Source organism: Sphaeramia orbicularis, chromosome 12 (genome assembly GCF_902148855.1).
Source record: "Sphaeramia orbicularis chromosome 12, fSphaOr1.1, whole genome shotgun sequence".
NCBI classification, from domain to species: domain Eukaryota; kingdom Metazoa; phylum Chordata; class Actinopteri; order Kurtiformes; family Apogonidae; genus Sphaeramia; species Sphaeramia orbicularis.
The window spans coordinates 821,512-843,461 of NC_043968.1; the positions used below are offsets into that span (position 1 = coordinate 821,512).

The 21,950-nt window shown below is 36.5% G+C and overlaps 1 protein-coding gene across 1 annotated transcript in view; it reads right to left on the minus strand.

The window, feature by feature from the left end:
* The window catches only part of vldlr (very low density lipoprotein receptor), a 74,634-nt gene that overhangs the window by 26,280 nt on the left and 26,404 nt on the right, over positions 1–21,950 (minus strand). The window contains exons 4-13 of the mRNA XM_030149781.1: positions 20,789–20,911; positions 18,591–18,799; positions 16,732–16,894; positions 15,381–15,503; positions 13,747–13,869; positions 10,461–10,580; positions 4,158–4,283; positions 2,728–2,899; positions 2,140–2,373; positions 1,123–1,241 (exon numbers count right to left, since the gene is read on the minus strand). Coding sequence (XP_030005641.1) covers positions 1,123–1,241; positions 2,140–2,373; positions 2,728–2,899; positions 4,158–4,283; positions 10,461–10,580; positions 13,747–13,869; positions 15,381–15,503; positions 16,732–16,894; positions 18,591–18,799; positions 20,789–20,911 — 1,512 coding nt within the window. The remainder of the gene's footprint in view (positions 1–1,122; positions 1,242–2,139; positions 2,374–2,727; positions 2,900–4,157; positions 4,284–10,460; positions 10,581–13,746; positions 13,870–15,380; positions 15,504–16,731; positions 16,895–18,590; positions 18,800–20,788; positions 20,912–21,950) is intronic.

Below are 21,950 nucleotides of genomic sequence, written 5' to 3' on the forward strand. Positions count from 1 at the left end.
TTTAAAACTGCCAGAATAAAAGCAAATCTGCAAATCATTTAAATAGAGAAAACAGCAAAGGTGCCAACACGCAGCCCTGTGGGACGCCAGTACTGATTACACTGGTCTACAAGTAGGGCTGTGTATCGGCAAGTATCTGCCGATACGACACAAATCACAATACTAGGATCACAATACGATATATCATGATATATCATGATACTGTTAAAAGGGAAATATTTTGTTTTTTTAAAATGATTATTTCCTTGAAGAATTACATTATACCAGAAATCTGCACAAATACTAAACACCTTTATTTGATCACAACAGGATCTAATGTTGTATCACAAAATGTTCCTGTGTTCAAACTGAAATTCTGTTTTACAGACATTACAGTTTAAGATCCTGTTCAAATGTTCATATTCTATTAGTTCAGAACTAACACCAGAACAGTATTTTAGTTCAATCCCAACAAAGGAATGAACATTATTTAATAAGAGTGTGAAAAAAACAAAAAAAAAAAAACATAAATCAACCTCCACAATATCTGCATTTGAAAAAATACCTAAAAATATCGATACAGTATTGTGAAATGAAATATGAAACCGATATTTTCTTACACCCCTAGCTACAAATTCTTATTTTGTCATCGATCCAGCTGATGTCATTATGCCTATGTGTGTGCTGATGTCATATCAATTGCCTCTATATATGGGCCAAGTTTGAAGTAAATTGAAACAAAATTGATGTTTTTATAGACATGTGAAATTTCATCCATTATAAGTAAATGGGAGGAAACATTTTTTTTTTTTTAAATTCCTAAAAAATTTTAACTTTGACCGACTTTTCCTAAAATGCAATGCCATCTATTCTGGATCACTGGCAATCTATAAACAAATTTGGTATGAATTCAACCAACAGTTCTGTGTTTGTGCTGCAAGAACTGAACTCATGATTTTACAAATACTTTTAACAGACAAAAATAAGGTCAATGCTCAATTATCAGTTACATATCTTGTATTTATTTACTTCGGTGATGCCTGGTTTGTCCTGCAGCGCCACCATGAGGCTCAAATGTATTCACTTACTAGTTAATTAGAGTCTATGTTTATAGGTTTTTTTTTTTGTTGTTTTTTTTTTTACCTAGAGTGATTCCGTTGGGCCACTGGATGTCGGTCGCCACCAGAACCTGTCTGTCCACTCCGTTCATTCCAGATTTCTCTATTTTGGCCGGTTCGCCCCAGTCGGACCAGTACAGGAACCTGAGGACAAACATCTGTCAGCACCGCTTTATTTTACAACTAAAAAAAAAAAAAAACGTGGTCTAACCCAGAGGGGGGGGCACATTCAGCCCAATGGGACCTGAAGTGGGCTGGACCTAGAACATAAAACAGAATAAAAATAGAACGATAGCCCGTAAATAATGTCAACTCCAAACTTTTATGTTTTAGAGTGAAAAAAAAAAAATACATGATGAAAACATTTACGTTTACAGACCATCCTTAAAAAATGCGAACCTGAAATTTCATAAGGAAAATAAGTGCAATTTTATCAGCATTCTGCCTCAGTTTTATCATTTCCACATGTACATTAACACTAACAGATCACAGTGGATCTACAAATACACAAAACATTTAGTTATTTTGAGAAACACGAAATATAGAAAAAATAAATATGTGAACAAAAATAACCAAAACCAAACCTGCACAAAAATGAACAAAAACTTGAGAAACATCCATCCATCTATCCATTCATCCATTGTTAAACGGACACTTATTTCTCTTTTCATTTCAGGTTCATATTTGTACAGATTATTCACATTTTTGGTGAAAGGTTAGTTTCTAAATGTGCCATGTAATTTTACTTTACACTAAAAAAAAGAAAAGTTTGTACTTGTCATTATTTCTAGGTTATTATGATAGTATTTGACAGGTTCTGATCCACTTTAGATTATATTGGTCTGCATGTGGAACCTGAACTAAAATGGTTTTTACATCACTGATGGTTCATATCTTCAGTGTAATTTTTCAAATTCATAAATTCCTCCCACAGGCAGGACCGGACTGGACCCTTTGTTGGTGGGCTGGTTTTGGTCCACAGGCCGTATGTTTGACACCCCTGGTCCAACCAACCTGATGTTCAAAAAAGTCACAGACTCACCCTGACAACGGATCCACAGCGATGGAGGCGGGTTCTTTGAGGCCTCGGTTGAACAGAACCTTCTGTTTGGTGCCGTTGAAGTTGGACACAGAGATGGTTTTGGTGGCCAGGTCGGACCAGTACAGGTTCTTATAGATCCAGTCCACAGCGATGCCCACAGGGGTCTGGACGTTGTCAATCACTTTGCTGTACGTGCCCGTGTCTCCGCCGTCGCCTCGTTTGTCCAGAACGGTGCTGAGAGGACAGAGGACTCACATTAGCATTAGCATTCACATTAGCGTTAGCATTCGCATTAGCATTTCAGAGACACAGTCGTCCATAAAGGGTTAACTTATTAACTTAAACACGCAAGTTTTTTAGATTTTGTAAGTGACCAACTCTTAAAACCAATTGTGTTTTGTTTGTCACATGTACTTATTTTTGTATTTGTATCATTTTGGAGGTGCACCTATATTTTGTCGTATGGGAATATAATGACAAAGTCTGTTTTCTTGGCAAAAGGAACAAACTGAACAGAAAATGGAACCAGCATTCTAAAGCCCAGGTGAAGGAGGCTGCTGTGAGTGAAGCTCGTTAATGTAAACCTACCTGTAAATGGCTTTTTGACCCAGGTCGGCCCAGAACACCAGCTGCTGGTTAAAGTCTGCGTCCAGAGCCACCGTGTTCCTTTGCTGTTCCACGATCTGAGTGTACTCCTTCCTCTCCAGACCCAGACGACGGATGTCCCGCCGATTGGTGAAGATCAGACAGGGTTCTTTACCTGCAGGAGGCCACGACAAACGACAAGATAAGAATCGACACGTCCAAGGAAGACGATGCTCCAGATAGGCTAACATACTAGAGTGGTGTGGACGGACGCTGTTTAACACCAAATATAGTTTAGTTCAAGGAATTATGGCTTTAACCTTTCGGTGTATGAGTGAGCTTATTATGCACACGTTGTACTTCAGTTATTAAAAAGTTTAAAGGTATTTAAAGGTCAGAATTCAAAGGTTGTTCACTTTTGCATGGTTTTTAAAATTCTGATCCATCCACTACAATCACCATATTAGTCCCTTTTCCATTGGACATCTGTGCAAAACTTTACAGATATTTACTAAATGTTGAAAAATACAGAAGTGCGTTAAGTCGTTTTTTCCATTAAATCACAAATGCGATGATTTGTTTATTTATTATTGCGAGATGACACGAAGAGTTATTCCATAAACATGGCAATGAACATAAATATGTTGATTTACAGATATATTCATTATTATTATATATTACCCCTCTATCTCGTACTAAACTGTAGTACGAGAGTTTTTGGTATTTTGTTTCAGGCTCAAATGGATGAAATACAAAAAAAAAAAAAAATACACAAACATTCAAATTTTTAAAACTGATTTTTTTTCCCACTTTACTCTGTGTGTGTGCAGAGCAAGGTTCTAATAGTTTTGGATTTTTCATTATAGTTTAGTTTCATTTAGTTTTGACTTTTTTTTCCCTGATTCAGTTCGTTTTAATTCATTTTTAGAGCAGGTTTGATAGTTTTTATTAGTTTTAATTTTTTTCTAAATGCTTAGTTTTGTTTTAGTATTAATTTTAGTTTAGTCGTCTCTTTTCTCTTCTTCTCTGTCGTCGTATTCAAATAAATCCCAGACAGGACTCTGCTGCTTTCTCCCAACTTTAGTCTCCATGTTTCCAGGTAGAGTGGGGACCAGAAGACAACTGGAAACCACAAGTGAACACAAGTGACGGACCGTCAAGTGTCAAATGGTGCCGCTAGCTAAAATTGCTCAAGCTAAATAAATCAATTTCATATCAATCCGACATTGACAAAGACGAAAATGAAGGGAATTTTATCCATAATATTTATCCGTTTAAGTTAGTTTCGTAAACACACAAAGTTTCAGTTAGTTAGCATTTTTTCTTTTAATTAGAGTTTTTATTTATTTCAGTAAACGAAAATGTTTTTTCAGTTCTAGTTTTGGTTATTTCGTTAGTTTTCATTAACACTAATAACCTGGGCTCAGACTCACCCACAGCTTTGCAGACTCCTGTGGTGGGGTCCATCTGGTAGCCGTTGTGACATTCACATTTGTAGCCTCCCTTCAGGTTGATGCAGATCTGGCTGCAGATGCCGGGGTTCAGACACTCGTTGATATCTGAGAGAAGACGGAACACAACCAGCTGTTTACGTCAGGTTTGATTCATCACGTGTGCGTTAACGTTTCAATGGGGTTAATCACACACGGCTCTGCTGCAAAAACAACCCATTAAAACCTGTTAAGACGCAAAATTTATGACAAACCACATCAAATTATACAGACGACAAAGGCTGCAACTAACGATTATTACGTTCACTGATGATTAACCGTTTGGTCTAAAAAGGTCAGTGTTTTCCAAAGTTAACATGACAAACTCAAAACCCCCAAAGATATTCAGCAAATAAAACAGTCCCCAGTGTCCCTGTACGGCAGCGTCTGTTCTATGTGGATCAGAACCAGGTGAATGTGTGAGGTTGTCTGGTTCTGTTCTTCATTCCGGTCCTGGTTCTGTTCTACGTTCCGGTCCTGGTTCTGTTCTACGTTCCGGTCCTGGTTCTGTTCTACGTTCCGGTCCTGGTTCTGTTCTATGTTCCAGTCCTGGTTCTGTTCTATGTTCCAGTCCTGTGGTCTGGATGCACAACAATCTAACTATTGAAGTGGGCGGGACTTTCACTGGAGGAGAACTGAACTCATCCAATCACAGTCCATATATGACTTCTATCAGTGATCAATAGGAACTAGACTGATATCTAAATTTACATATACACAAATACAGTTGTGGAAAAAAATTCTTCGCCCACCCTCATTTTCTTCAGTTTCTTGTTCATTTTAATTCCTGGTCCAACTAAAGGTCCATTTGTTTGGACAAATATAATGATACCAACAAAAATAGCTCATAGTAGTTTAATTTCAGAGCTGATATCGATCCGTTTAACATGTTTTCTTGATAAAAACCAAAATCACTTCAGTTCTTCCATCAATATCTATGTCGTACTGACAAAAACAGTGCTTTTAGACATTCCATGTTTTCTTTTCTGTCTGTTTTAGTCACGATACACACAGGAGTTTGTACTTCATTGCATAACCATTGTTTTGGATGGTCTAATAATTTTTTTCTGTGACTGTATACAAACACACAAAAAAATTTATTTATTTAACCTGTGTGTGTGTGTGTGTATATATATATATATATATATATATATATATATATATATATATATATATATCTCCATCCCATATTACCTGTATATATCCTTATTTGTTGTACATATTTGTCATCTGCAGTACAGAGTTAGCTTTTGTATATTCCAGTGGTTTTAGTACTTTTATGTATATTTAATATTTTTTCCTGCAGCTTTTCACACATGCCTACATTTCAGTATGTTGTGTGATACTTTTATGTTCCTGTGACAATTCCATCCATCCATCCATCCGATACTTTCTTTGCTGCTACTTTTTTCACTTACAACAGCTTGCAAAAGTAAAATCAATTCTGCCCTGGGATCTGTTTGAAACTGTGATCCATGCATTTGTAACTGCTAGACTTGACTATTGTAATGCCATTTTTGCCAGGCTGAGTGAAAATGCACTTTACCAACTGCAGCTTGTTCAAAACGCTGCAGCTCGGCTTTTAACAGGAACATGAAAACATGAAAATATTTCACCAGTTTTAGCTTCACTCCACTGGTTGCCAGTGCGTTTTAGAGTTGATTTTAAAATTCTTCTATTTGCTTTTAAGTGTTGGAATGGCCTTGGCCCCTCCTACCTGTCTGACCTGATCCACCCCTTGGTGTGGATCGTGCCTTTTCTGTTGTTGGCCCAAAGCTCTGGAACCAGGTGCCCTTAGATGTTAGACAGGGTCAGTCTCTCTGTCTAACTTTAAATCACGTCTAAAAACACATTTTTTCTCATTGGCTTTTAATCAATGAGTGACATGTTTCTTTTTTTGTATTTATATTTTTATACTGTTTTTTTTTAATCAGATTTCAATTTGTCTTTGTTTTTATGATGGTTGTATTTTGTTATTTTTAGCCCACTTTACACCCTGTGTTATCACTGTTTTTATTTACTCATTTACATATTTAATCCCCTGTTTTATGTTTGGTGTACTGCACTTTGGCCAGCTGTAAAGTTCTTAAAGTGCATTATGAATAAAGTTGGTATGGTATGGTACTTTTTAAATTATACTTGAATTAAGCAACTGTAAAACAACAATTTCACCTGGGATAAACTATTCAGATTAATAAAGTATTTATTCAAAAAGTGTTCTGATTAATAAAGTATTTAGATTTATGAGGTATTCTGATTAAAAATGTGTTCTGATTAAAAAAGTATTGATTAAAAAAGTGTTGTGATTAAAAAGCATTCAGATTAATAAAGTACTCTGACTAAAAAAAATGTCCTGATTAATGAATTATTCAGATTAATAAAGTATTCAGATTAAAGTATTCAGATTGTGCTCATTTTGTGTTTTGATGCCTTCTGTAAACGGATCTTTCGTTCCTGTTCTTTAAACTGTAGTTGACGTGGGCTCAAACAGGGTTAAATGAACTCTAAAAGCAGCGGTGTTCATTCCAGATGGGATTATCCACATTTCTTTCTCCATCCTCAGTCTGGCTTCGGAGGCTAAGATTAGGTCGCTAACCAAACTGTGTCGGATTGCGGCCTCCTGAACGGAACTGAAAGGATTTGAGCTTTAAGTCAAAGATGATCACATTACACACTGAAGGCTCCACAATAACAGAGATTTTAACGCAAACATCTGCACTAAACCCGTCACATGCATGAGTCACAGAAGGAGGGGCAGTTCCTCGACAATGATGATGGATAATCGAATATAAACTGAAGCTAAAACGAACGAGTGAAACGAACATAAACGGGCCGACGCCTTCAGATCTGCATCGAATAAACAGAGACAGAAACAGAGAACAACCACCAGTGTGTTTGAGTCCAGACCGTCATACTGGTGTTATGAATGATCCCAGTGTTAAAGCTGGAACAAAAAACAATACTATGAACGTCTACGGCTGTAAATGAGACTGCACCGCTCCAGAAAATCCACAATATTAAACTGATATTAAACAGTTTTTTTCATCCACAGTCATTCAAATGATCAGAACTCATCATGAAACATTTACACTGTCGGCTAAATCCAAATGTCACCTTTTATCTGAGGTTGGGTTCCTTCTGTTGGTCTAGAACATATTAGGGTAGAGGTCTGCATTGGCTGAGGGGGAGGGGTGGAAGTGGGCAGGGCTTAGAGCAGCAGAGTGCAGTCGGTGAGCGAGAGATGGAAGGTTTTTATTATTTTTAGCAGCGTTTTAACAATGTTATAGCGGTGAATTCTTGTAAATTGCATATAATAGTTGTTCTGTTTAATTCACTTATTTTGTTTCCAGCACTGTGAAATTTGGTGTTGTAAGGTTTTCATAGTCCTTATCTGCCATCTACTGGCCAATGTTGGTAGTGTTTTGTGTTAACGGAATCTACCGATGATGTCATAAACATTGGACATTATTCTGTTTGGAAGAAAGACATGGTGTTGACACGTGTCTGGTTTATCTCTGTTCGTTCCTGACCTTCAAGTTGGCCTTTGAAGGCATCGTCGGTATTAGGGCTGTGAAATTAATCGAAATTCAATTACAATTTCGATTATTACACTCAATGATTACAAAAATTATGTAATTGAGAAAAAAACGATAATTAATTTTGAGTTGTTTTAATTCACGTGCACACGGGCTACCATGAGCTGCTCCACCCCGCCCCCCTCTAAGCTACAGCTGCCAGCTAGCCGGCAGGACCACCCCACCAGGAAAGTTGTACCTAGCAGTCTGGAAAAATGGCAGGAGAATCACAGCAGAAGCACTTGGTAAACAAAAAAGGCAAGTCAAATTCAATTGTATAGAATCACTTGCTCAGAGTAGCCTTTTTTAGTATTTACTTCATGTTGCGTATTGTTGGATGCATGGTGTGACACTGTGGCTTAATGTTGGTTTTCTGTGTGGCACATGGTCGTTGCATTGTAGTGCACAATGCACGTATTCTAAAGAAGGCTGATGCATACAGAAGGCCTTAACTGAAACCTCATGCCACTGGAAAAAAATAAATAAATTATATATATATATATATATATATAAAAAATGTACTATGTTTCATACTACACTGAACATACTTGAATTTATAATTTGCACTTTACATGTTTTTTTTTTTTTTTTTTATTGCTACAGTTCTATGGCAAGTCTATAGCAGTTTAATTCCAGTGCACTGTTTGTTTACAAAAGGAAACATACTTGAATTTACAGTGTACTTATTTGCATTCAAAGATATTTTTTGTTTTGTACAAAAGTGAATATACTTTGTTTTAGTGTTTAAAAGCTTTATTTATGTTTAAAGAGTATTTTACTTTGTTTTGCAAGAAAAAAATAAACAACTTTTAAGGTTAACAAATAGTCGTTTAATAATCGTGATTTGAATTATTGATAAAATATCATGATTGTTTTTTTCTATAATTGAGCAGCCCTAGTCGGTATGTTTACATAATGATATAGTAATGAATGTGACTATATGAGTTTAACTTGAATTCTTGTACCCTACAGCTTTGAAGCTACAGTACAAGACCATACCTATGTATGTTAATGAGCTGGCTAAGCTAATTTAGCTTCTAAGCTAGGCCTTCTGTGAAACTGTGTTCTGAATGGAATGGTGTTTTCATTTCCCAGTTTTACCTTACTTCAGTCACCATAAAGAGTGGACTGGAACTTGTCGTCCGGGTGGTTTATTGGACACGAGTTAACCAACTGCTGTCCCTGGCCAGGTGTTGGTGCAGGACAGTCCAACAGTGATAGTGCTGTTTGACAGTGTTCTACTAACATGTTTTGCTGTGTTTTTTGTTGAGCCTTGCAGACCCCCTCCCCATCTCTTTTCACCATTTTAATTTTAACCATTACAATAGGCCACCAAGATGTCTTTGTCACTCGTCTTTTTTGCTAATTCTTTTGCACCTTTTTTCAGGAAGACCTTGACTTTCAATGTCTGTCCCTTGACCCTTAAGCCCCCCTCGGGCATTTATGTCCAGTTTTCTGTGTTTTTTTTTTTTCTTCCCATTTCTTCATCATTTTGGCTGTGTTGCAGCTTTTGACATGAAATTTGGCAGAAATGTTTCTATTTAGTTATATTTTCGAAATCCAGGGTCTTTTACTCTTAGATGTGCTTTATTTTCCCATGATGCCTTTTGCACCCTCTGGTGACCCTCGTGGACAAAAATGTACACTCACAAAAAACTACGATAAAAAATATTTTATCTTGCATTTTTTTGATAAATCTCTTCAACTTCCCCCCCTGCTCAAAACTACTAAAATAACCACAAAAATACAGAGAAAAACAGTGGAAAAAAAACAATGTGTGTGAGGAAGATGACGAAGGTGGAGCGAGGAAGAGGAAAATTATTTTTACCTCCGCCAGGAGGTACTGTGATTACTTTGCTTTGTGTGTTTGTTAGTTTGTTAGCAACTTTACGGGAAAACTCTTCCACTCATCTTTCCCAAATCTTCCCCACAGATAGGCCTAGGCCCTGGGACCAACCCATTAAATTTTGGGCCAAGTAGGCCAAAGTTCAAGGTCACAGCAAGGTCACAACTTGAGCAATTTTCGAAAATACATTAAAAATTCAAAATGACTCCGATTAGCCTCCAATTTGATCCACCTGTAGCTTAGAACAATATCTTGTATCTGGAACTAAATTGTCCACATCCACTGGAATGTGGACTCTGTGGACATTTACATTTAACATTGAAAATCCCATTTAACACACATTTAAAATTAGAACTCAACAAATATTGATGTGAATTGAACCTCATTTGACATACAGATGACTGATACCAAGCTTCAACTTTTTCTGCTGTATGGAACAACCTGGAAACTGTTGAATTTAAACAGAAATAGTGGATCCACACATGCATACTGTTCAGTGTGCTTGGCGGAGGTTTGTGTTCTCTGAACACTTGTTCGGAATTAGAATCTCCGTTCATTAAAACAGTTTCTGGCGTTTTCTCTAGACTGAAGCTCATTCATACAGTAGATTTACACTCTTATTTCAAGAAAAAAAAAACACTCACAAACCGCGGCTGGTACAGAAAATGACTGTTAGGATGGTGCACTGGTACTGTGATGTCCTACTGTGTGTTCATTCAGGGTTTCCAGACCAGGCCTGTGGTGATCTGGGTCACTATGTGGGTCACAGACTGAACCCAATGGAGTCATGTCCAGGTTTTGTGGGTAAAGGCTGTGGTGTTTTACCTCCACAGGTCTTGTGGTCGATGAGCTGCAGACCAGGCGTACAGTCGCACTCGAAGCCGATCACCATGTCTCTGCAGATGTGGGAGCAGCCGCCGTTGTTCAGCAAACACTCGTTCAGATCTGAGGAGAATGGAGGACACAGATGAAGAGACTGGTGTTCACGTCACAGCGCTGGAGGTAAATGGACTAAGAACCACCTCTGACACATCACCTGTTTATTATTTAACCTCAGACCCAGCATTTCAATTCACTGGAGGGGTTTAAAAAAACAAAAAACAAAACAAAAAAACCTGACCACTGTTAAAGACAATCCATAAAAAAATTAAATGTATCTAATAAAACTGTTGCATTGGGCCGTTTCCAATCAAGACTATTATTTAATTTAAAAAAGCCACAACTTTGACTTTTCTGGGTCTCAGGAGGATCAACATCAACCTAAACCATCTACTGATCTAAACTGTTTAATACCTATTGATCCAATAATCCTATTAATACATGTAAATAACTGGTGTAAAATACAGTTATTCATCTTCTCATGGTCACGTTTTATTCACAACAGAACATAGAGAACATGTTGAAACAGAAATGTAAAATGAGGAAAGAAAATTACCAAAAAAACTTAAAATTTGGTAGAAAAAACAAATACTTTTAAAATGAGGATAAAATGAATAATACACTCGAAAAAATGAGCAGAATTCATTTCACAACATTCAGAACCTGCGTTTAGTCACTGACTGAACTAAAAATACCTGTTAATCCACTAATCCTGTCAACTATTTAATTAAAAAAGTCACAACTTTGACTTTCCTGAGTCTCAGGAGGATCAACCAAAACCATCTACTGATCTAAACTGTTTAATACCTGTTGATCCACTAATCCTAATCGAGCTATGTCAATAACTGGTGTAAAATACAGTTCTTCATCTTTTCATGGTCGCATGTTTTTTTCACAACAGAACACAGAAAACATGTTGAAACAGAAATGTAAAATGAGGGGGAAAAAATACCAAAAACACTTTAAATAATTTAAATAACTGGTGTAAAATACAGTTCTTCATCTTTTCATGGTCGCATGTTTTTTTCACAACAGAACATAGAAAACGAAACAGAAATGTAAAATGAGGGGGAAAAAATACCAAAAACACTTTAAATAATTTAAATAACTGGTGTAAAATACAGTTCTTCATCTTTTCATGGTCGCATGTTTTTTTCACAACAGAACATAGAAAACGAAACAGAAATGTAAAATGAGGGGGAAAAAATACCAAAAACACTTTAAATAATTTAAATAACTGGTGTAAAATACAGTTCTTCATCTTTTCATGGTCATCAGATATGACCATATTTGGATGCTCAGAGGCTCCGTAGTTACCGTGGAAACACCGTTATCTTCTCCAACATTGATTCACCAGTAAAACCCATGGAGTTGGATCAGTGACAGTGGATGGACACACTGGGTTTATGTTCAGTTAATGAGAGATTTTACTGAAAAAGTGACTTTCTTCACTTTTTGATAGAATAACTTTTGAATTTACTTCGAGCTTTTATCAACATGTATATGATCATTGAATTAACTATAGGAAAACACATGATTTTCACTGAAAATGTGGAGGATAAAATAATAAACTGCAATCAATCACTTAGGAAAGAATTCATGTAGAAAAAATAGATATATTTTGCTGGGGAAAAAAAAAGTCCCTTTTTCTTCAGTTTTCGCTGTTCTGATAGAATAACAGTTGCATTTCAAGGCTTTGTTCAGTTAATGCTATATTTTACAGAAAAAGTCACCTTTTCCTTCAATTTTTTTCTGTTTTGATGCAATAACCTTTGCCTTTACGCTGAGCGTTTATGAACAGCTTCATGATCAGTCAATTAAACATAAGAAAATAAATGATTTTTACTGGAAAAATGCTAAATTCAGAGGATAATATTAGAAGAAATGGTGATAAATCACTGAGGAAAGGTTAAATCAAGAGAAAAAATAATTTGGGAACTGCCACAGAAGTCACCCTGGGTCTTTATGGGTTCATCTGAAAGTCCCACTATGGTCTACATCAGGGGTAGGGCTGTTTATTGGCAAGAATCTGACGATACGATACAAATCACAATACTAGGATCACAATACGATATATCATGACACTGTTAAAAAGGCAATTCTTTGTTTGTTTTTTTTTAAAGATTATTTCCTGGAAGAATTGAATCACAGAAGAAATCTGCACAAATACTAAACACATTTTTATTTGATCAGAACAGGATCTAATGCTATATCACAAAATGTTTCTGTGTTACAACTGAAATTCTGTTTTACAGACATTACAGTTTAAGATCCTGTTCAAATGTTCATATTCTATTAGTTCACAACTAACATCAGAACAGTATTTTAGTTCAATCCCAACAAAGGAACGAACATTATTTAATAAAAGAGTGTTAAATAATACATAAAAGAAAAACAAAAATTAAAAAAAAAGGAACCCCCACCATATCTGCATTTGAATAAACACCTAAAAATATCGTTACAGTACTTTTTAATATCGATACAGTACTGTCAAATAAAATATTGCGATATATAGCAGAATCGATATTTTCTTACACCCCTAATCAGGGGTGTCAAACATAAGGCCTGTGGGCCAAAACCGGCCCCCCCAGAGGGTCCAGTCTGGCCCAGCATGTGAATGTGAAATGTAAGTATTCCACTGAAGGCAATTAACAATCAATGGTGTTAAACTGGTTTTAGTTCATTAGTTCAATATGATCTCAAGTAAAACAATATCACTATAACCTACAAATAAAGACTCCAAATGTTGTACTTGGTTTAAAGTGGAGGAAAAATAAAATTATATTATGAAAATATTTGCATTTAAAAACTGTCTTTTCACAATAAAATGTGAACATGGAGAAATATTAACAACCTGAAATGTCTTAATATAAATCAGTGTAATTGTACCAATATTCTGCCTGTTATTAAATGTTTTGTGTTTTAGATCCACTGTGATCTGGATATTGAATTAGTACTATGCTGAGCCAAAATATTGTTGAAATTAAACTCATTTTTCATAATACATTTCAGGTACATGACCACTGTTATTCACATTATTTACATTTTCATAACGTAATTTTACTTTTTTTCACACTTAAAGAAAAATGGATGATTATTTCTCTGTTATTTTGCCTCAGATTATTTTACCAGTCCAGTCCACTTTAGATCACAGTGGGTAACATGTGCCCCCCCCCCCCGGACTAAACTGGATCTGACAGTCCTTGTCTCCATGAAGCGGGCCAACACTCACTGCATTCCTTGATGGGCTCGTCGCTCCAGTCGGGACAGTCCCGGGCCTTGTTGCACACTTTGCTCATCTCGATGCATTCCCCGCTGCGACACTTGAACTTGTCTGGTCCGTTACACTGGGTCACTGCAGACACAACCACAGCACTGCCCTTAGACAACACTTCTACAGAACCAGATCCACTCCATTAACCCCTGCACACCCATAACAGGAAGCAACGGGTTGAAAGACGTCAGTGGAGGCATCAATAAGCCTCCCCCCCAAATCAAAGAAACATCAATATTACAAACCTTTCTTTTTGCTTTTGTTTGAATAATTTGTTGTGCAACTTAAAAACAACTTAAAGGTGGGGTAGGAGATGTTTTCCTGGAGCATTTTTTACTATATTGCTTAAAATCCCCTTCACACCCTGATTACAACAAATTAATTAATCATTTTAGAGCTGAAATGAATAATCAACTCAAAGTCATCCAAAAAAAAAAAAAAAAAAAAAAAAATCATTCAACCACAATTCTCCTGAATCAAAGCTTAGTTTTGTGGTGTCAGAAATCAGTATTTTAATCAAAAGCATTAGAAACCAGTATTTTAATCTAAGTAATAATTTTATAATCAAAAGTATTCTTTTTATATTCAAAAGTATTCATTTGCATGCCAGAAGTTAATTTCAGTGTAATGTGATGGTTGTAACAGAGTAGTTGACTTTTTTTCCTGGAAGACCCAGGAAAGAATGAACAGGTGTAGCCATCGAAAGAATACATGAATTTATGCGAAGTTACAAACGGGGCAGGCAGAAAGAACATGTGAGCTCATGGAAAGTTCCGGAAAACGTGGTGTACAAAAGAAGTGCATGCAAGTGGAAATTTTTGAACATTTTGGGAAGTACCTTACATTTTCCGGGAAAAAGTTACATATTTATATATGATAATCAAATACTGGAAATTAGTTGCATATGTATATGTTCTGACCAATCCTGACAGACACCATTAAGACCTTACCTTATCAGAGACAAGCTAAAAAAGGAGGGCTTCTGACATGACTAGATAATGTTCAAAATATGATGAAAAGGGAATGTAGGGGGATGGTTTATACCTAAAACCCAACCTACTTTTGATCCAATAAAAGCGGTCTCCCAGAGCGAAAAGTCAGTTGTTTCTGCAGATGTCGACTCAGTGTTTATTTTGTGTATGAATAAACACTTTATGCGGCTCGAATTCTGCTCGATCTCTGAGTTTGTCTTTGGCTCTGTGTGACTGTTACTGGACAAAGTTCCACTACATAGATGGGAGTACAGAGACATAAATACAACTGAGGAAGACCGTCAAAGAGACCAGAGATGCTCTCCCACTTGCGGTCATAAATTTTACACGACATTATCCTTCATTTCTCTGCTGTTAAACATTGGTTCCACTGTTGTATTTCACACAGACGCTTATTGTGACGCACAAAGAAGCTTCAATTCAGGAAAACTGCAACAGAATATTTCCCTTCAATCAATTTGAGTCGATTAATCGAATCAGGAATTTTTGCATTCGCTTCAAGCACCTAATTGATTAATCGTTTCAGCTCTAAATCCTTAATTCCCCACAGACTTCCTCCATCTTCGACCCAACCACCACCACTGCGCTCTGAGCTCGTACAGTTTTTACAGTTGACTTCGTCGGAGCCGTCGGTGCAGTCTCGGATGCCGTTGCACTGTCTGCTGCCCAGGATACAGTTTCCATCTTCACACTTAAACTGGTCCGGTCCACAGGTACGAACAGCTGAGGAAAACAAACGCACACCGCCAATGAACCCCCCAGTATCCAGGTCAGCATATTATTTACACTTCATGTTAAAAAAGGTCTTATTATTTTAGATCAGAATTCAACAGTTGTTCATTCTTGAATGATTTTTCAAATTCTGACCCAAAGTAGAATAGAACTATATAGTAATTAGTTACTTTTCCATTGATCCTCAAATTGTGTGAATAACTATATATAACTTGCACATAAAAATTTACCCAATGGAAAAATGACAATTTCACCAAAACTCTTGTTTTTCGATGAAAAGTTTTTGCACTGGCAAGAGGTGGTTTTTCAGGCTTTGCGCAAATGGTATATCACACAAAACTGTAAGGGAAAGACCTTTTTCTGCAACTAGAGTCACATGAATAAGAAAAAAACTATGTTGGCGGACGTTACAACAAGAGAAGAAGAGTTTTAAAAGAAACATGGTGCAGAATGTGTGGACACACCAGGAAACCACATCATTTTAGAATTTAGTACTCGATAGAGGGGTAATATAAAAATAAAAATGAATATATCTGTAAATCAACACCATATTTATGTTCGTCATGTTTATGGAATGATTTTTCGTGTCATCTCGTGATAATAAATAAACAAATCATTGCATTTGTGATTTAATGGAAAAACCGACATTACGCACTACTGTTTTTTGACATTTAGTAAATATTGGTAAAGTTTTGCGCAGATGTCCAGTGGAAAAGAGACTATTGTTACAGGAACAGTGAAAATCCATTTAGCAGCAAACACTTAAAAGTGCAAAAACGACTGTGAAAAAAAAAAAAAAAAAAAAAAGAAAAATTAATCACAATATACTGATAAATATTGGCAATATACAAAAACTACAGAGATAAAATATTAAATAGACAAATAATACTAAAATATACAAAAAGCCAACTATACTACAGATAATATGTAATAAATAAGAATATATACAGGTAATCAAATAATATATACACACAGTAAAATTAACAACTAGGTCAACAATAGAAACCAAACTAACACCCTTCTCCGAAGTGAGTAAAAATGCACACTGACACATTTTACCATTTAACATTCATTAACTAATGTTGCCATTAACCACTGATATATGCTAATCCAATTTTTTCGTAGTGTATTGAAAAAAAAAAGATTTGTACATTTTGCATCACAATGTTTCTAATCCCAGATTAAAACCCCGTCGTTCACGGGTCTGTGTTTGACTTACGACAGTTGGCTTCGTCGCTGCCGTCCTTACAGTCAGGGTCTCCGTCACATCTCCACTTCTTGTGAATACATTCTCCTGACAGACACTGCATCTCACTGGACGAACATTTAGCCGGTGGTGTCGGGTGGCGGCCGCAACGAGACGGAGACTCATCTGATTGGTCCTGGAAAGACGTGGGGGAGGGGTTTAAGAGGTTTAATGTGTCACTGTGGACTGTAGTTCATATATTATTATTACTATTATTATTATTATTATTATTACAACCTTAATTTAAGCAGAAATTAGCTCATTGAGATTAAAAATCTCTTTTTTCCAGAGTGTTTTGGCTCAGACAGCAGCAGAAGTTACACAAAATAGAAATCACAGCCAAACCTCCACACTAAAAATATACATAAAACACATTAAAAATCAGTACTAAAACCACACATAAAACACTAAAATAAGAACATACATATAAAACGTCACCATTATGTCAAAAGGTATGAAAAGTATAACAATAGGGGTGTGTATTGGCAAGAGTCTGGTGCTACGATACAAATCACAATACTAGGATCACGATACGATATATCATGATACTGTTAAAAAGGCAATTTTTTGTTTGTTTCTTTAAAAAAAAAAAAAAAAAAAAAAAAAAAGATTATTTCCTGGAAGAATGTAATTACACCAGAAATCTGCACAAATACTAAACACATTTTCATTTGATCAGAACAGGATCTAATGTCATATCACAACATTTTTCTAACTCTCCTAGTTTCCAAAGGAACTCCCATCTGCCTCTCAGACAGTGAAAAGTGCTTTTAGGATGATTCAAATAAACATTATTTAACAAGAAAAGCACTCAGAGCGAAGACCTCCGCCAAGGCAGATCAGTGGGCCCCCGTGCCCCCCACCCCCGAACACCACCGAAATTTAATCATTTCCTCCTTGTGCCAGTATCAACATTTCCTGAAAATTTCATGAAAATCCGTCCATAACTTTTTGAGTTATCTTGCACAAAAAGGAACAGACACGCACGCACACACACAAAGCAAAGTGATCACAATACCTCCTGACGGAGGTAATAAAACAGTGTTAAATAATAATAATAATAATAATAAGATATAAACAATAAAGATGAACAAAAATGAACCTCCACAATATCTGCATTTGAATAAAAACCTAAAAATATTGATTCAGTACTTTTTAATAGCGATACAGTTTGTGAAATGAGATATCACGATATATTGCAGAACCGATATTTTGTAACAGCCCTAAACAACAATGTTCCTTAAAAACATCTCAAAGCAGAACCTGATTCAATCAAAAAGTAAGTGTAGTAAAGTAAATATGTTTGAAAAAATTGCTAATGAGGATGACTAGTAAACCATAAATAAAAATCTAAAGTCTAAACTGTGCTTTCAAACACCAACAGTAAAACCAAACCTCTGCTCTGACTGACGCTGAAACACCCGCTGAAACTTTAAGTCGACTCATTTCACAGACTTTCATCATCTGAAATTCAGTGCGTCACATGGGAGTGGATTAACGGAGTGTGTGAAAGTGTGGGTCACAACGCCACCGGGCCGTTCCACCGATAACCACAACAGCAATTATCAGACACAGCTGAGTCAGCCGGGGTGCCACTGGACTGGAAACACACTGGGGCTGACTAACCCAGGTCCATGAAGACCTGGTCCTGAAGGCAGACACAGAACCAGAGCCCGGACACACTGTGACTCAACACCAGCTGTTCTATCAGTTCAGCGTCAACGTTTGTGTGTCTCACATTTGCCCAAAGTTAAGGATCTGGACCCACTGTGACACACAGACACACCAACACACTAAAAAAAAGACAGGGGTTATTTGTTGTGTTCTTTTACCTGACAGTCCACGTCGTCGTCACACACCCAGCTGGCTGGGATGCAGGTGGAGTTTCCACACTGGAACTCGCTGGGACCGCAGGACGACGGCGCACACTCCACTTCATCAGAACCGTCACCGCAGTCGTCCTCGCCGTTACACACGAAGTTACGGGAGATGCAACGGCCGCTGGCGCACGTGAACTCATTGGGAGCACATGTGATGTTACCTTAAATGGAAGAAGATGGTTAACATGCAGAGCGAAAACAAAGCACAACTTTATTTAAGCCTTTGACGTATGAGTGTCTGGACCCTCCGCTCTAACATAAAAGAGACACTTCTCATTTTGTCATGTTAAAATAATAATTTGATTATATTTCGGTTCACAAAAGAATGATTTCCTCTTAAAAAAAAAAAAAAAAGAAAAATATAAAATATTTCAAACATTTAACAATGTTAAAATATTTTTTTTAATATTTGGAAAATTTGAAAAGGAAAGTGTATATATAGTATATAATATTTAACATCAACTGAACAATGTCAACATCCATTTGGTGAGTGAGTCCTTTAGTTTTACTGTTGAATGAATCAAAGGTTCAGATGGAATTTCATTGTAAATAAATACAGGTCATTTTGACCCCAATATGGAAGCTTGGGGTAGTCAAACAAAAACTACAATTGCATAAACATCTATAAAATGTAAGTTAAAAATGTAAACGTCATGATGTCAGTAACATGTTTTTGAGGAATACCTGGAGTATGAAATAATAACTTCTCACTACAAAGACATTGGAATAAAACGACCTCACGGGGTCATTTTGACCCACCTATCCGTCTGAGGGTTAAAGTACTTGTAAATAACACAAACCCCAAACGTTTTATATCAAAATTTTCAGGACAATCTCAGCTTTATGTAACTGAGACCCATTTTTGTCCTAGATCACTGTAGAAACAGATAATTCAGCCCAAATGCTGAACATTTGAAGTTGGATTTGTGAAACTGTTGAAGTCTCTGATAAAAACACTAATGTGGACGAAGTGTTTTGGCGTTAAAACAGGTTTAACAACGACTGAATGTCCCAAAAGTAGTGAAATATATGAAAATTAAAAAAAAACATGTTGTAAACAGGCCTTAGAGCAGGGCTGTCAAACTCATTTTAGTTCAGGGGCCACACTCACCCCAATATGATCTAAGGTGGGCCGGACCAGTAAAAGAATAACAGAGAAAAAAGAAAAAGGACATTATGATAATGTTTATATCTACAACGTTTCCTTAAAAATCTGAATAACATGAACAACTTGAAATGTCTTAAGAAAAACAAGTGCAATTTTAACAATATTCTGCCTCAGTTTATCATTTACACATGTGCATTACAACTGATATTACAATTACAAATACAAAAAACATTTAATAACAGGCAGAATATTGGTAAAATTGCATTTACTTCTTTTAAGACTTTCAGGTTGTTCATATTTGTTCAGGTTATTCACATTTTTTTGTAAAAGGATAGTTTGTTGATATAAACATTTTAATGTAATTGTACTTTTTTACACTAAAACAAAGATGAACTCTGCAGTTGTCATTATTTATAGGTTATTATGATAGTATTTTACTGTTCTGACCCAACTGAGATCTAATTGGTCTGTATGTGGAACCTGAATTAAAATGATTTTAACATCCTTGATTGTTAATATCTTCAGTGAAATTTTTGCATTTCACAAATTCATCCCAGGGGCCAGACTGAACCCTCTAGCGGGCCAGGTTTGGCCCCCGGGCCGCATGTGTGACACCTGTGCCTTAGAGGGTTTCTAAAACAAACAAATCTCAGGTTTAAAGATGAAAAATGTGTAAAACCTGAAGCTGTGACCTATAAACACACCCCCAGGATGTCCATATAAGGAGTTGGATATTATTCCCACAGCAGTTTACCCATGATGCACCTGCAGCATGGATCCATGACACGAGTGGAAGGGGTTAAAGGCCGATGTGGGTATGGATCTCTACATAAGCCTAACAGATGTTATCATGGATGGAGACGACCAGGGGAATCTTGAGTTTACAGATGGATAAGTGACCAAAACAGCACAAACACGACACAATGAATCTGACACACAACCATTCAAGTTTACGCTTGTTGGAACAAATTCAACCACTGATTAGAGTCTGATCTGATGAAAATGGTCCAATACTGGCCCCGCCCCCCCAGCGTCCACCTACCACAGTTGAGCTCGTCTTCGCCGCTGTCGCAGTCCTTTTCTCCGTCGCATTTCCAGAAAACGGGGATGCACTGGGTGGAGCCGGCGCCACAGCTGAACTCATTCATACGACACGTCCTCATGTCTGCAGCCCAAAACACACAAACATTAACACAATCCTTAACATGTTTATACAATCCTTAACATTATTTATATTACAAAAAATATGCTAAAACATAGAAGATGCACAAAAATACACTAAGATACACAACAAATACACTAAAGTATACAAGAATATGCTAAAACATACAAGATGCACAAAAAATACACTAAGATATGCAAAAAATACACTAAAGTATACAAAAAAATATGCTAAAATACATAAGCGGCATAAAAAATACACTAAGATACACAAAAAATACACTTAAGTATACAAAAAATATGCTAAAACATACAAGATGCACAAAAAATACACGAAAGTATACAAAAATACGCTAAAATACATAAGATGCACAAAAAATAAACAAAGATATGCAAAAAATACACTAAAGTATACAAAAAATATCATCCCTGCTTATACTGTTGCCCCTGCGACCTGCCCCCGGATAAGTGGCAGATAATGGATGGATGGATGGAAGTAACATGCACAAAAAATACACAAAGATACACAAAAAATACACTAAACTATACAAAAAATATGCTAAAATACATAAGCTGCACTAAACGATACAAAAGTAAGCAAAAATACACTAAAATGCACAGAAATATATGCTAAACCACACATTAGCCAGTAAATGCAGAACCGGTTCATGTGTAGGTCTGATGAAGCTGCATTTATGTTTTTCTGACTTTTTTCAGGTTTAAAGGCCGTTGTGAAGCCGTCTGTTTGCGCCTTCGGAGGCCTTTTCCCCAAACACCACAGGGCTGAATAAAGCCGAACATGGTGAACAGCTGAAGTCAGACTCATTTCCCTAAACTGTGTGTTTTCTGGAGGTGTGATGCGACCTCCGTCCTGTTCAAGCCCAGTCTGCAGAGCCGTTACGTAACCAACAGCTGAGCTCTGCAAATGTTTTATTCACACAGAAAACAGGCTCCACTGTTCAGGTTTTAATGTGATTCTGGACTCATAAAAGGTTTTAATTCAACCCTAAGAGACGTGAGATAAATCTGAAAATACCACAAGA